Source organism: Sander vitreus, chromosome 23 (genome assembly GCF_031162955.1).
Source record: "Sander vitreus isolate 19-12246 chromosome 23, sanVit1, whole genome shotgun sequence".
In the NCBI taxonomy this organism is placed as follows: domain Eukaryota; kingdom Metazoa; phylum Chordata; class Actinopteri; order Perciformes; family Percidae; genus Sander; species Sander vitreus.
The window spans coordinates 3356887-3373450 of record NC_135877.1 but is presented as its reverse complement, the minus strand read 5'-3'; the positions used below and the strand labels follow the sequence as shown (position 1 = coordinate 3373450).

Below are 16564 nucleotides of genomic sequence, written 5' to 3'. Positions count from 1 at the left end.
TTTGGTGTTTTAAGCCTCCAACGTTGTCTTCCAGGCAGCGCTGCCTGGAAGGCTCTATGATTAGGCAATGGTTAGGTTTGGGTTAGGTGCCTTGAAGTCAACGGTTGCAGCGCTGCCTTGAAGTCGACGTTGGGGACTTAAAATACCATTGAGCAAAGTTTGCCATCTGTACAGTCTATGGTTCGGACAGCAGCCTCCGTGTTGTTGTGTTATGATCCTCGTAGGTAAACAACACAACGTGATTGGTTGATGACTTTATTCGCGCCGTGAAAGCTCAGAAAAACTCGACCCTGTTTCAGAAAAACATTACGCCGCTTTATGGTTGTGTAATATTTGCGTTCTGTGTGAAAGTACTCCTGACAAAAACAACGGTCCGAAGAATATATTGAGGTGCAAATTAATCGCACGAAAAACGCGTCCCCGGTGTGTAAAAACCTTTTTAGAGACGTGTTCTCGGACGGGAAGAGTGGATTCCAGAATCAGCAGCCATGAGTCTGTAATGGGATGGATTAATCAGCTGGCAGGAAAACCTAACTTCTGTACCAAGTGCCTCCTGAGTTGTCAACCCAAATGTCCTTCAGCAGGACAACTTAGGAAACGATCACACCTACAGTTTTCTTTCATCAAACCAGTGTGAAAACATTGCAAATGCTAAGTTTTTGTAATTTTGTATCTTAGCCTCGGGGATTGTAAATGGATGCCACACAGACTCAGCACATTCATAGGAAAGAGTTTTAATAATTTGTTCTCCCATCTTCCCAGCCTCAGTCCCTTTTTTTTTTTTTTTTAAATTCTTCCGATCAAGATGAACTTCGTGTGAACTCCTTCATGTAATTTATTGAGACCAGAATTGACTGCATCATTACAAATTGCAGTTTGACCCCAGTTTGTGCTGTGCTACACTTTCCAAGCATAAGGTAACTTTAGGCAAGATAAATGCAAACCTATATCTTCTTAGCCCATAAAACTTCACGTTTTAGGTCAGTATTTTGTAGTGGCATCAGATTACAACGCCACACCTAACAAACAGCCTCATGGCTCTAATGGAAGAGGTTTTTAGTTGGGCTGGGTTTTAAATGTTTTAAACTGATGTACAGTACCAGTCATAGGTTTAGATACACTTTTTCCCCATTCACTTGAATGAGAAAGTGAGTCCAAACGTTCGACTGGCACTGTAATAACAAAACCCCTTTTCATCAATACCAAAAAGATCTTTGTTTTGGTACCTTACTGTATTTGCTGAATATGAAGGTGGTTTTTCATTTGCAAAATAAACCAAAGTTCTTAAATGTATCAGTGCTGTCTTAAAGGATACATATTTTTTTAATCATTTTCATTGTATTGGTAATAATAACATGAGTAGCTGAGATGTAGGAGCACTGTGACATCGCAAAAAAAAAAGTGACGCAAGAAATTTGTAATAAACCAGAATAATCCTTTAAAACACACAAGACTATAAGACGTTCTACTAAATGAAGTTCAATAAATAACTTAATAAAAGTATAATTTAAATGAGGGTATACTTGATTAAGAGTATGTCAACGCATTTAAAAACTTGACTTTGGTGTTATTTAGTGTCACCCAATTTTGAAACGGGACTGTTGTACGGGTTGCATTTGTGGACTGATTCGAGTCCATCGCTGTTCCATATATCCGCCTATATCTGTTTCCTCTCCATTGTTCCCTTGCAGTACAGGGAACAGGAAGCCATCCGCCTTTGCCTCAAGCACTTCCGACAGCATAACTACACAGAGGCCTTTGAGTCGCTGCAGAAGAAGACTCGGATAGCACTGGAGCACCCGATGCTCACCCACCTGCACGACCGGCTGGTGCTTCAAGGAGACTTTGATGCCTGCGAGGAGCTCATAGACAAAGCTGTGAGAGGTATCGTACTGGGCCTGATGAATCTAGAGCAGAGATCTTCAACAGGGGGTCCTCCAAGTTGCTGCATGGAGGGGCCACCAAATTATCGCTAAAAGTTCAAATTTAAAGTAAAATATAATAAATGAAAATGTCTTAACATCAATACAACATATTATTAGCAAATATAAATCAGCTTATTTGTGGGGGGAAAAAATGAATACTGGCCAATAGGTAAAGACGCCGATATACTTGGTTTTTAATAATGCATACGCGTAGACAAGCGGGGGACTAGCGAACGGCTTTGTTCACATACTTGCCTGCGTACTTTGCGTGTACCTGGAGGATTAAACGTATATCCACTAGGGGGCAGATCAGGGCCATGTCATCCCTGGCCGACACCGGAAGACCTTCGTTGACAACTTCCGAGTTTGCACAACGTTAACGATCGAAACAATCACGGCGACACTCAAGGAAGTTATGATTTTTAATTAGGTTAAGAGCACGCAATGTTTCCAACACATCGACTAATTTGTGGCGGTGCGCCACAGAATCAACACCGGCCGCCACATATTGCGTTTTATTTATTTATTTTTTTTGACGCTATTTAAAACACGCAGCATATTCGTTCAGCTGCATTTCCTTTCCCTGCTCTCCCTCCGTCTCTCTGTCAGTTGTGTCTCTCGCGCACGCAAGCAGCCCCTCCCCTTCGTGCACACCGTGTCTGTTCTCTTAATAGATCCATGGTCTGTCTCCATGAAAACGAGATCATCCCTGGAACAAGCCCCCAGGAACAGCGCCATGTCTTAAAGCAACCATGGGCTTAGCGGCCAACGGTGGAACTGCACCCCTCTGACCCAGAAAGACTTTTCCCGGAGACTTTGCATGGCGAAAGAAACGTCTATATTTGAGCGGATAATTTCTTTGGGGGTACATCAACTTACCAGCCCGAACACTTAAAGGGTCCGTGTTTAAAACGTCACATTAGAGAGAACGGTAACACTGTACATAGCCATATGCCTAGAAAATATGCATTCTCCCTCCCCACAACACACACGGTGAGCCAGTTAGTTCAGCAGGATATACTGCCCCCCCCCCCATGTTCATGTGCTGAATTGCATCGCGCGGACACAGTGTAAATCTCTGAAGACCTGCACAACCTACGCTCCAAAGGAAGGCAGGATGCGCGTGGCGCCCATCTTACATAAACAAATGCGTAGTTAAAAGCAAGTATTTTTGCGCGTTAAGGTAGTCACTAAGGTAGCCATCCACAGATGCAGTTAATATGAATTCCCTGTGCCACATTTATGTTTAACATTAAAACATGATTTATTAAATCATGCCAACAATTATTATTTTAATAGCTTAGTATCCTATGCACTAAAAAAGTATGTATAAAGGCATTAGGCTGCCCTACACGTTATTGTAGGCCCAGTTTATTATGCAACTTAGTTTTATACGTTATATGTTTTGGGGGGTCCCTGCTCTGTCTCTGTTTCAGTTAAAGGGTCCTTGGCTTAAAAAATGTTGGAAGACCCCTGACCTAGGGTAAAGATGACTGCAATCCTGTATTTAATTTTGAATGCTACGGAGTCAAATCCTTCTCTTTTTTTCTGCTTGTGGTAATTGGTGATGTTGCCATATGTGATCCTCTTCTCTCCTTGCTAGATGGCTTGTTTAACCAGTATATCAGCCAGCAGGAGTACAAGCCCAGGTGGAGTCAGATCATCCCGAAATGCAACAAAGGTACAAGCGCCCAAGAAATCAACCGAGACGACGTGAACAGTGAGACCATCTTTTCAAGTGTGGAAATATTCCCGATGTGTCGATCAAACTTTTCAGCACACGGTGAAAGCTTTGTGGCCCTGTAGCTAAAGCCATGCCTCCCTCCCTCCCTCTGCTCCTCCCATCGGTCCACCCATTCCACATTATCCCCCCCCTCTCGCTTTCCTCTGCATCATCCTCCATCTCCCACGCTCATACAACACCCCTTGTCCCCTTCTTCCTCTCCTCTTTGCAGGCGACGGCGACGACAACAGGCCGGGGATGAGGGGAGGACATCAAATGGTCATTGACGTCCAGACTGGTGAGACCCACGCAGCTAGTATTATGACTTGGCTGTTTAACTTGACGCTATGACTCACATCCTCCTCCGCAGACTCAGAACACGAAGCTCCATTACGTTTAATGAAATTAACCCTCCCTCCACCTCAAGCCCTCCTCTAAAAGGAAACTGTCCCGAGGGCACTTCTCTACTTAGAAGCACGTACATCACGACTTTAGTTTTGACCGCTTTTGTTTGCATTTTTTTTCCTGTATCTGCCAAAGTTGTTTCTGGTGTACAAAAGCCTGCTGTGTGTGTGTGTGTGTGTGTGTGTGTGTGTGTGTCTGCAATTGTGGCAGAGCTGAGAGAAGTGTCTCAGGCCGCACACACTGACTTCTGTGTTTTGGTCGCAGTAGTTGATAACAGAAGTTGATGCAGGAGAGCCTAAATGATTTCTTTGTCACCAGTCCTGTCTCGTCCCAATTCTGTCACTATATTACGTGGACGGAGGTCTCCGCAGACCCCCGCGATCCCCCATCTTTCTTCACCAAAGATGGATACAAAGGCGCACAGGAAACAAAAACCTTGAAAAAAATGATATACGACCCTGCCAAATCGCATGGGACTAGGGCTGGGTACCGTTCAAAAAATGTTGATACCGGTACCAATACAATGACTTTGATACCAGTTCCTGAAGGATACTTTGTCGATACTAAAAAAAAAATCAATTTTAACAAAAAGGAATTACAACATAACACATTACAGCAGAAGTCTTTTTATATGTTTTTCAGCTCCTACTACGTGTAACGTAGACTTTTTCCTGCCTGCCTCTACAATGTGTATTGTTAGACAGCCAATCAGCAGCATTATTAGATCTTGGTAGAAGCATGCTGCATTCTTATTGGCTCACTCACTCTGATGATATTTACTACTTAGGCATTGAAATTGGATATTGAATGACGAGGCATATTTTGATACTCGATACTTTAGAGGCAATACGGTCGGTGCCTAAAAAAGTATGAAATTCAGTACCCAGCCCTACACGGGACTAATATTATCACAGGACCTCGGTGTTCAGCAAAATATGGTGGGAAATTTTCGGTGGAATTTTGACTTGACAAATTACAGACCTGGCCGATTTGCATGGGATTAAGATCCCAGACAACCCCCGTACTTATTCAAGATTCAAGAGGTTTATTGTCATGTTCACAGTAAAGACAACTTACACCATGCAATGAAAAGCTTGCTTTGCCAGACTTCCTTACACAACGAATAGAAGAGGAGAATAATACAATAAAGCTAAGACGAGCAATAACACAAACCATAAAGAAGTTGTAATAACTAGTTTGAAAAGAGATTAGAAACAATTACAAATGACTAGAGGTCACCAGGTAATGCTAATCCCGTGCGAACAGGGCTTTAGTCACAGTCCTGTAACTTTTACTCTTGGTTCCATTGTAATACTTAGTAATCATTTCCTTATATTGAGCTAATAATCACACATCATGATCTTATGCTGAATTACTGCACCATATACAGTTATTTAATACATTCCTGTCCATTCCCAAGCAACTTCCTGGAGTCTTTTTTTCTTTTCTTTTTAACCCAGTGGTTAGTTAATAGTTAAGCTATAGGTTTACCTACTGTAGGGCTGGGTATCTTTCAAAATGTTTCCACGCCAACAACGTGACTTGGCTACTGGTTCCTGAATCATTTTTATACCAATTTTATGAAACTAAGAAATTACAACATTATGGCACAGATCCTTTTTTAATTTTCTTTTTTTTTTTAGCACCTGCTACGTGAGCCCCGTCTCTCTGTGTAACGTAGAGTTTTTCCCGCCTGCCTCTACGACTCGTAACGTTAGGCAGCCAATCATAACCATTATTAGATCTTGATAGTAGCATGCTGCGACGCTGATGAGATTTACTCCTTAGGTGTTGCATGACGAAGCATTTTTTCGATACTCTGTAATTTAGAGGCAAGTCGTTCGGTGCCTAAAAAGTATTGAATTTGGTACCCAGCCCTAGGTTTACCTTAACCTCCCAGGCCCAGGAGCCACACACATGATATGGTCACAGTATCCTTCAGGATGACCTTCACTCACGTTCTTTTTTCAAACATGAAAGCACACATTCATACAAATAATTTAATCTTAAACTGATTTAAAAGTACAATGAGTTAATTTTTCTTACTGATCCTCATGCCAAAACCTATTGTTGATCATTATCAGTGACTCATTGAATACACATCTCATTTTTTCCTGGCCCATCCTCTGTTTTTGGAAATGCAGCAGTCGTGGCACAGCTTATTTCCTCCTTCACAAGTCTCTGATACAATCACAACTTTACACTCCCATCTGCCTGAGCTGCAGTGGCCTGTGTTCGATCCGAACCATGTTTTCACAGCAGAGACCAGCAAGCTCATTAGTTACAGACACGACACAAATGTGTTGTAAAGTGGTAGTATGTTACAGAACATCGAATGTCTTGTTGCAACACGTCCTCTTCTGCAACATTGTCAAGGAGTAGTTCCCAAATGTGGTTTTGAGGATTTTTAAAAATGACAATGGGTGGGAAAGTTATATTCCAAGCCAGAATTTGGATTTAATATCCCAAAAAAATGAATTCCCTGAGCCAATTCACAGAGTTGTGACTGGAATTGGGGCAAGTCGAGGCGTGTGTTTTGATGGTTCGTAGCGACTGTAAAGCATGATCAATTTCCAAACAGACAGATCGCTTTACTAATTCTAATGTAGGCTTACAGTCGCCCAAGTGTGCAGTGCACTGTGCAGCTGTATTATGTATGACCCAAAACACCGCTGCGGAGGAGGGTCTGGCTAATCCACACAGCATTCCAGGATGGGAGAAAAACGTGCTCTGGTTTATTGGCATTTCTTTAAACCAATCACAATCCTCTTGGGCGTCGCTAAGCTCCGCACGGAGCCGCTGCAAAATAGCCTCAGGAAGGAACTTGTTTTGGTGGAACGTGTGTACGTTCAAAAGTAGTTTTAGTCGTGCGAGAGAAAACTCAGATTGGACAGATAGTCTAGCTAGCTGTCTGGATTTACCCTGCAGAGATCTGAGGAGCAGATAACCATAGTCCTCAGAAATAGGCCAGAGTTTAAAATGCCAACACAAAGAAAGCAGCAGGTGACGGACATCTGGCTGAAAAGGAGGGACATCCAGCTGGAACCTCCAGCAGCAACGGGTCAATCCCGGAAATGCAACGTCGATAAAGACTAGAGCTGACTGCACTGGCACATGCGTAGAAGTTAAGGGGCAAAAAAGATAAAAATCATCCCTACAGGAAAGAATCCGCACTTGTCAGTGTTAGTGATCCCTATCATCTCTACAGTTTGTAAAACTTTGGACAGTCAAAATGGTAAATGGTGCCTGACTCATCTTTTAAAACCCAAATCAAGTCTGTTTTCAGTCAGCTTGTGCATATGCGTGTAAAAGATTTAGTGAGGATGCAGTGTATATGTGTGTGTTTTTTAACCCCGCTACGAGTTCGCTCTCAGATATCAGCGAACACATAAAAATGCTGCAGGGTGGATCGTGCCTCTCTGCGTTGACAGATTTGTCTACACAAACGGACTCCATGCCAATCCGGCTCCTTTTGAGGAGCTTTAAATACTTTCTGAAAGCGTGACTTTAATCTGATTATTCACGGTAACCGGAGTAGGTGACAGTTTGTACTGAGTGCAGGGATGGTAGAGCGCCTGAGTTAATCCGGCTGCCGGCACTGCTTTGCTTTCCAAAGCAGAATGCAAATGACGGAAGAGGAGGTTTAATGTTTGTCCATTTGTTTGTTCGCCTGCAGAGACCGTTTACCTGTTTGGGGGCTGGGACGGCACACAGGACCTGGCTGACTTCTGGGCTTACAGTGTTCAGGAAAACCAGTGGGCCTGCATCTCCAGAGACACAGAGAAAGAGGTGAGTGGACTCAGGAAACACAGATGTAGAGCTGTAACAATTCCAAATTTTACTGTACAAGTAATTGTCTCAGAAATAATTGCGATATACAATGCAATTGTCTCTTTTAGTCTGCAGGGCGTAGCAGGACATAGCAGGGCACTGCAGGGCGTAGCAGGGCACTGCAGGGTGTAGCAGGGCAGCAGGGCGTAGCAGGATGTAGCAGGGCGTAGCAGGATGTAGCGGGGCACTGCAGGGTGTAGCAGGGCACTGCAGGGTGTAGCAGGGCACTGCAGGATGTAGCAGGGCGTAGCAGGATGTAGCAGGGCACTGCAAGGTGTAGCAGGGCATAGCACGGCGCGGAGCAGGACCACAGCAACAGCTGCAACCATGATTTAGGTGCCACCTTAATCCAAGGAAAACTGCGGGGCGAAAAAACATAAGGATTCCGGGGAATAAGCTCCCCAGAGCCAATACTTTTTGCCTCCATAAAGGTGTAATATAGGAAATACACGAGCACCGTTCTTGAACTTGTTAAGAATACACATTTAAGTGCTTTCGAAACGAAATCCGTATAATTATTGACTCTCGGAATATACTGTGTATCTTTTTTATCTTTTTATTTATTGATTTCCCCCGTCACAGACAGTTGCCCCTGTCACAGACCTTGCCGTAGTCGCCAACTGTCCACTTGATATTGAAATGTCTTCTTTTACTTTTCTTTGAATCATCCTCATCTTTTTGTCGGTTGCTTGTTTCAGCGGGCCTCTTCACCGCAGTAATGTGTCGCCCCATTTTTGAGCTCAACTCCAAGGAAGTAGCGGACTTAGTGGAAATGTGAAAGAACAGTGGCAAAAAACAACTAATGAATCACTCAGTCCTCATTGGCTACCTGCCAATGGCAAAATTCACCTGCATTTGGTGTGGTCAGGTGTTAATTTCAGGCCCTGAGACCAAGTATTAATCATGTGTCTATATAGGACTGAAAAGTTGTAAGAATGTTTGTATTTGTAGAATGGTTATATTTTGTTAAGAAAACCAAATTGCATCTTAAAGGGTAACTACTGTTTTTTTTCAACCTGGAGTCCCTGAATCTTTGACATTGGTCCAGTATTAAGTGAGATCACTGCAGTCAGCAGCAGCTAAACAAGCTACAATGTAAGTTAATAGAACAATTGTCCAGCTTGTATTTACCTCAGATTATTATTCTAAGTGTCTGACAACATTATGGAAAGGATCCCTGCAGAGATAGACCTTTAAAACCTCTTTAATACCTTTCTGTTTAACCAGAAACAGCTCACCAGACTCCATTTAAAAAAAGCAGTACTTTTAGCGTGTAAAGAGCCAACATATTTTCACATGTAAATCGGTAAACTGTGTGTTTATTTCAATCAAAGTTGAAAGACGACCCAAAACATAGTTTTATTTAGTTTCTGTCGACTTTGAATGAAGTGTATATTTACGATGCTAAAATGACTGTTTATTTAGATGGAGTCTGGTGGGTTTAGCGAACACAATTCCGCGGATGTTTTTAGGTTTTAAAAAAAGGATCTTACTCTTTAACAGAAAGGCCTACTTCCTTAGAAATCCTTTCCATAATAAAGCCTGTCAGCAGCAAAACGAGCCCTTCTGTGAAAGTAAATACAAGCTAGAGAATTGTTCTATTAACTTACATTGTAGCTTGTTTCTCTGCTGCCGACTGCAGCGATCTCGCTTAATACTGGACCAATGTCAAAGACTGTTGTCACCATCAGTCACTTAGACACAAAAACATAGGAACATAGGGTCCAGGTTGAAAAAAAAAAAAAAAATGGTAGTTACTCTTTAAGTGTTAACCTGATATTGTATTAGCTTTAGTTCAGGTTAGTTAAGACAGAATTCATTCATTCATTCATTTATTTTCTTTCATTTTTTGAGGTGAAGTTTATTGAAGATGATTTATAGTCTTCATCAGGCCTGAAATGATCGGTGGTTTGACGAACAATCTTTGTGAATAATTCTTTCCATCTCCCCCATCAAACACATTGAGTGCCCATCAAGACTAGTTCATTTGTTCAGACACAAACTATGCATGTGTAAAACAGCTGTGCCTGTCTGTCTCCTGTGAACCAATCAGAGCGGTCCGAGTGCTCGCTCCTGCCACAAGATGTGCATCGACTCCCAGCGGCGTCAGATCTACACGCTGGGCCGCTACCTGGACTCCAGCGTCCGGAACAGCAAGTCCCTGAAGAGCGACTTCTACCGCTACGACATCGACGCCAACACCTGGATGCTGCTCAGCGAGGACACATCGGCCGACGGAGGGCCAAAGCTGGTGTTTGACCATCAGGTAACTACATCCGTCTCTGTCCGTACAAATGAGACCAACATGCTACTTATATTGCAGCCAATCAGCTTTCGTGTTCTTGGCGTGAGTCTCTTCCTGATTGTACCACAGACATAAAACAGATTTTATTCTTCAACATAGGGAAGTGAAAGTTTAGCGATACTGAATTTAGGGCTTAGTTGATGTTATATATGGTCATAAATTTCATTTATTATTGTCTTTAAAAAGTCTTAAATTTGACTTGGTGAAACTCTGGATATGCGATAACGTGGCTGAATATAGCGATAACAATATTACTTGCGATAACTAAACAACTATTACTTTGAGTATTCTCAGGGTACCCGCGGGGTCTTCAAAGCCTTAAAAAGTCTTACATTGCTTTAGAAAGTCTTACATTTCATTCACAAAGGTCTAACATTTATATTGTCCTTTCGTAACATTAAAAAAGTCCTTGATTGTTTCATCACAAAGCATGGTTTTATTGAGGACAATAAAATGTTGTATTAAGTTCAAGTACTTGGTAAACAGTAATTTTTATAGCCTAAAATCCTTTTCTGATATCCCGTTATATCCTGCATACTTTTGCCGGTATGTTCATGAAGTTGGTATTAACTTGTAGAAAGAGGAAACCTGGGGGTACCTTGATTCTGCGTTAGTACAACACATTGCTTGTTGAATTTAAAACCTAATCATTTCCAACATTCTTTTATAACACAAAGTAAACATTGAATTGAATGTAAAAGGCAGCCACTAAATAAAGAGTGACAATTAGATTTTAAAGTGCAGTTTTCTGCTGATATTTTCTTTCATCTAACACACAAAATCTCGGAGTGTCTTTGGCGTTATGTCGCAGCCTATCGCGATGTGCAATCTGTTGTGAACACTGATTGAAAACATCAGACAAGAAAAGGAATAATAATAAAAAAGTAAAATAAAAATGAGACGAATGCACACAAATGTATAGAAAAATGAATAAAATATTTAAAAAAAATACCCCAAAAAACAGTGACATGTTTAAAACAATATACATGAAAATATAAACCTGTATGAATTGTTATAAAATTATTGGTTATAACCACACACACACACACACACACACGCCGCCAAAAACTCTTCTATGCAGGAAAAACCCTGGAATTTACCAGCAGCAGTTATGATAAATGATTAATTGAGTATGTTTTGTTTTTCAGCAAGAGTCCTTGTGCTGTGTCTCGGATGTGATATTAATTATACTTCTATGATAGTAAACTGACATCACCTCTCACCCAGTCTACAGGAAGTGTAGTGTGAGCGGCACATTAGCAGAGCTCCATCTGTGTCTACACAGGATGCCTTCAGGCGCAGTATGGAGTGCATGTTACTCGCGTATTGGCAGCGCTCAGAGCCCAACGCGCAGTCCAAAAACATGTTCATACATTGCCCAGCTCAGACCTCGTGTTAGGGCTGAACGATTAATCGTTTTCAAATCGATATCGAGATTTAAAACGTGCAACATTTAGTTGAATGTTTGGTTTTACATTTGCTTTAACATTTTTATTGCTCTTTTTATTATTATAATTACTTTTCAAATGCTGGAATCATGTTACATATCACAGATTAACAGAAAAGTCCTATTTTCAGTGGATTTTTTACTTATGACTTTATTTATGATGGTAGAAGGTGCAATATGTAGATGCTGCTATTGGACTGAGTCATATCAGACATTTCAGTTTACAGTGAAGTAGTGATATTTTTCATTGGAATTGTTTTTTATTATTATAACTTTAGCTTTTGTGATAAATATTCTGTGTTTGACTCATCAATGTCCCACGCTTATTAAAAGAAAAACACTTACTGCTGGCTGCTCATATCCATGTTCCATAAGAATATAGAGCAGTTTTGATGGTGTCTCATGTTCTAATGCTCCATGACATGTTTTATGTGTTACACAGGGAATATTGGACTTTAGCTAAACTTTTAAGAAAAAAATCGCAAATCGAATCGGAATCGCAATATCTGGCAGAAAAATCACAATTAGATTCTTTTCCCCAAATGGTTCAGCCCTATCTCATACGAAGGTTGTAAGGACAGGACACAGCCGCAGTCACTTTAAAGATTTGTAGAAAGGCCGCCTTCTTTATTCAAAAAAGCAGGTTGTTTTTTTTTAGCTAAAACGGTGGAGTATTGAATGTGAGGGTCATTGAATGCAGGGCTTCAGGATTTTTCTACTCTGATAAAGGCCAGACAGGCTTTTTGTAAAAAGTGCCCCAGCATTCATTAGTAACTTGATAAAGTCGATGGTAACAATGATATTAAAATATTGTTTGAAAGTAAAAAATGAAGCAGAAAGTGTGGCCTTCCACACAAATAGTGGAAATCAGTACCTGCACACTACAACGTGAAAAGAATCTTCTTTACTGGAATGCTGGCGGTTGTTCGGAGAAATAAAACATCCAAATGACAAAAAAAAGAAAAAGAAAGTGGAAATCGGAAACTCCTCCCGCTCCCTCTTTCTGACCTCTCCCACTTAAGGTTTCCTCCGTCTCTTGTCCTCTGCTCCCTGCCCTTCCTGCAGATGTGCATGGACTCCGAGAAGCACATGATCTACACGTTTGGCGGTCGGATCCTGACGTGTAACGGCAGCGTGGAGGACAGTCGGACGTCAGAGCCTCAGTTCAGCGGCCTGTACGCCTACCACTGCCAGGCGGGGACGTGGAGCCTCCTGCGGGAAGACTCGTGTAACGCCGGCCCAGAGGACGTCCAGTCCCGCATCGGCCACTGCATGCTCTTCCACACTGTGAGTCCAGTCCGCCCCTAATGCACATTTTGGAGTTTGTTCGCTGTGTTGAAAGTCTCGCATTGTCAGACCTTTCTCCACAGCGTTAAGGTTATCAATTTCAGCTGTGCTTTTCCTACTATGACAAGTCCAAATGTCTACTGTGAAAAAGGTCCATACATGCTGCCTCCTGTTAATGCCCAGAGAATGTTGATGAGATATGAGGTTTGGGCGATTTCATTTGAACACAGATTAGTTCTTCTGCGGAGATCGCTTTTGGCTCAAAAGTCCACTTAAAAACCAACACGTCGCAATGTAAATGTAGCCATAGACTACTGTGGAGGATAATCCTGCCTGATCAATTATTACAGATACTGTCAGCTTGAACGCTTACCGTTATTTCTGTATTTCTCCATTTCTGTCTCTTTGTTTCCCGTACCTCGCGGCCACTCTCCCCTCTAACAGAGAAACCGCTGTCTGTACGTGTTCGGAGGTCAGAGGTCAAAGACGTACCTCAATGATTTCTTCAGCTACGACGTGGACGGAGACCACGTCGAGATCATATCGGATGGCACTAAGAAGGACTCTGGCATGGGTAACCAAACCCACCATTTCTATTTCTAAAGTGTGTATATATATGTATTGTATAAAGAAGCTGGTTGGTCTGCCAATCTGATGTTGTTCCTTCCACAGCGGGAGGTTCTGACATGCAAGGAAGTTGATTATGAGACCAGCTCAGTTTGAGAGTACCATAGGGAGAGGAGTGAACAAGAGCTCAGCAGATTGACTCAACCGATTAGGGATATGTAGTATTCATAATTATCAGTATATTTAGTATTTATAATGAACAGGATTTTATGATTATAGGGACTCATATTATGACGACTAATATGATGTGTTGCACAACGGGCAATGTGCAATCTAGTTGGCAACCAAATCATTCCAGTGTGTGTTGGGAAGGGCTGCACAATATATAGTTGTTTGTTTTTTTTGTTTTTTTTTAATCGTTTTTTTATCAACTGACGCAATACACAAATCAAGATAACATTCTTGAATATCGAATACGATATTACTTGCGATAAATAAACCGATATTAAAGATTACTCAGTTCTGCACTTTCTGCCGCTTTCTGCTGCTTTTCAGTATACTGCTAAAATACAACAAATTTCTTTCTTCTACTATTTTCTTTCAACTAACTAAAAAGAAGCCTTTCGATGACGTGTTTATTGCACCAGTTGATATTGCGATGGCGATAGAAAAACGATATGTATTGTGCAGCCCTACAGGAACGCAGCCATCGAGGCTTTCGTCCCTGTTTGCCGCTCTGCCTGAGGAGAAAATGCTGCACTCGTGCTGTTGTTTATTTGGTTGTCATGACTTTGCAAGCGATTGACGCCCTGTCACTGTTCCAGGGGCTCGCTCTCAAAGGGGAGAGAGAACGGGCGGCCGTTTGTCTGAGTTCAGTGGAGCGGACAGCTCTGCAGAGTCGTGTAATTCTGATTTCATGACACTTCATAAAATCAAAGCAGTGACAGCAATAATGTAGCGGCGGTGGGCCGCCGCTGCAGGATGTATAAAACGGAAACACGGTGGCATATCTGCTGCTGTAGTCAGTCTCCTGGGCTCTGTGTGGCTTCTCTGCCTCTCTCAGAGGAGATGTGACAGAATATCTACTTCAAAAGCCCCGGCAGCCAGACTCACTGCGACCTCAGCTCCACCTCAAACGCAGCATAAATAGACCTCTTGTCTGCCGGATGCTCACCTCCGGGGGGGGGGAGAGAGAGGTAGAGAGGTAGAGAGGTAGAGAGAGAGAGAGAGAGAGAGAGAGACTAGATGCAGTGAGAATATGGGAGAGAGAAATTGAAAACAAATTCAAATGTGTGCGCCGGTGAAGCAGAACAAGAAAAGAACAGAATGTTGCCTTGGCAGGAAGGAAGCAGAAAGCACAAACAGTTCTCTCTTCCTCTCTCTGTCTCATAATCAGTCTCACATGTTGATGTGTGCCGTGGCTCAGCACCGCAGCGGTGTCTCGGCATGTCCCTCTTCATGTGCTGACCAGTCACTGCAGACTGTGGGAGACGTCTGTTGCTCAACCTGCCGCCTGTCTGCCAGGGAGTTTTAGACCGATTGAGTTCATTTGCATGATATCACTGTAATTAATGAAATGTTGTGTGGTTTCCCACAGTGGCTGCACAGTGACATTTGAAGTCCAGTCTCAGTTACCTCTACGTTAAAATGTACTGTAAAGAGAGATATTGTTGATGAATCACAGCCGGCCTGACTCGGCCAGTACTTTGCTGCACACCTTTTGCTTTTTACTGCATTATAAACCAAACATCTTTTGTGATAGAAAATTATTTTGATGAAGAAGAAAAAAATAATAATAAAATTCCATATGACCCAACCTTAATTCAACATAGTGCCAAAAATGATTTGTGATTGAGTTAACCTCTAAATATTGCAACAGAATTGTTGTCAAAATAACTGAAAGAACACACAGTTTTCCTGAATTTAAAGCAGCCGTTCATCACAGCACCTCTAACACAATTTTTTGCGTGTCGTCCCCCAGTAAATTTTGAGCGTCAAACACTTCATTTCTTGCGTTCTCCAAAGATTTTATGCACCAATTTATGGTGTAAATGTTTTTATTTATGTGAAGGAAAACACAAAATTCAGAAGGCAAGTGACAATTCAAAAATATAATGCAGTAAGGGGGCTTTCACGTCAGGGACCTGCGTCTGGACGCGAGTACTCTTGACCCCAAAGTCCAGTTTGTTTGAGTGTGAACACTGCGAAATGTGCCCAAGTCAAGCAGCATGTCCACTTGAACAGGTGGTCTCGAGTACAGTTCATGCGGTCCGCATCAGGTGTGAAAACCAGCTGTACCAGCTTGACTACAAGGAGTTTTTAACCGGTTATGAAATGGCCTCAGTTTTATACTGATGCCAAGATATCGGAACCAGATCCCGCTTCGCTGCTGCCGTCGTCCTGCAGTCGGAGTCCCGGCAGGAGGCCGGGAGCTCCGGTACCCGACAGCAGCGGCTCCTCCTCTGAGCAGGAGCTTCGCTGCGCTGCCAGTCCCCCGGGAAGCACGATCATGGGTTGCCGCAACTGTGGTTTTCATGCGTTCTCCCGTACGGTTCGCATCATGTGTCCAAACCAACTGGACCAAAACACGGAACTGGACTACTATTTAACATATGATACATTTTTAACCGCTTATGAAACTGTCTCAATCTGTTCCCAATGCCGTCAGACAGCCGAAGCTTCTCGCTGTGCCGCCGGTCCCCTAGAGCAGCATGATAACTGGGAGAGTCCGGTTCAGCCTCAACTCTGCAAACAGAGATCCCGTTAGCGCTTGCTTCACAGCGGAGCGTTCAGGTCCAGTCAAAACAATGCAGCTTAGCGCCAACCTCCTGTGGAAAATATAGCGCAGGCTGAAACCTTTTTGAGGGGCGGCAACAAAAAAAACCCTTTGAAGCAGATCTTCAGCAGATTCGTTTTACCGCCCTGCCACTGCGTTGGGCTGTTTGTTTCTCCCATGCCGTCCAAAAGGTGCCGTCTGTCTGCCTGAATCGGTGTGAATGCAGCACAATGCCGAGTCAGTCGAGTGCTGAGCTAATTTTTGTGCTTGTTGTGCTTCCTCCTCCGTGTGAACAATT

The 16564-nt window shown here is 42.6% G+C and overlaps 1 protein-coding gene across 7 annotated transcripts in view; it reads left to right on the top strand.

Moving 5' to 3' along the window:
• Nucleotides 1-16564, top strand: part of mkln1 (muskelin 1, intracellular mediator containing kelch motifs) — a 51802-nt gene that overhangs the window by 19194 nt on the left and 16044 nt on the right. For 5 of the 7 annotated variants that reach the window (XR_013503872.1, XM_078281530.1, XM_078281529.1 and 2 more), the window contains exons 6-12: nt 1692-1884; nt 3529-3645; nt 3881-3946; nt 7730-7842; nt 9938-10150; nt 12702-12923; nt 13368-13497. Coding sequence is in view for 6 of the 7 variants with exons in the window: in XM_078281530.1 (XP_078137656.1) it covers nt 1692-1884; nt 3529-3645; nt 3881-3946; nt 7730-7842; nt 9938-10150; nt 12702-12923; nt 13368-13497 (1054 nt within the window). In the remaining variant the exon portion in view is untranslated. The remainder of the gene's footprint in view (nt 1-1691; nt 1885-3528; nt 3646-3880; nt 3947-7729; nt 7843-9937; nt 10151-12701; nt 12924-13367; nt 13498-16564) is intronic. The other 2 variants (XM_078281531.1, XM_078281534.1) reach the window with 1 other exon arrangement.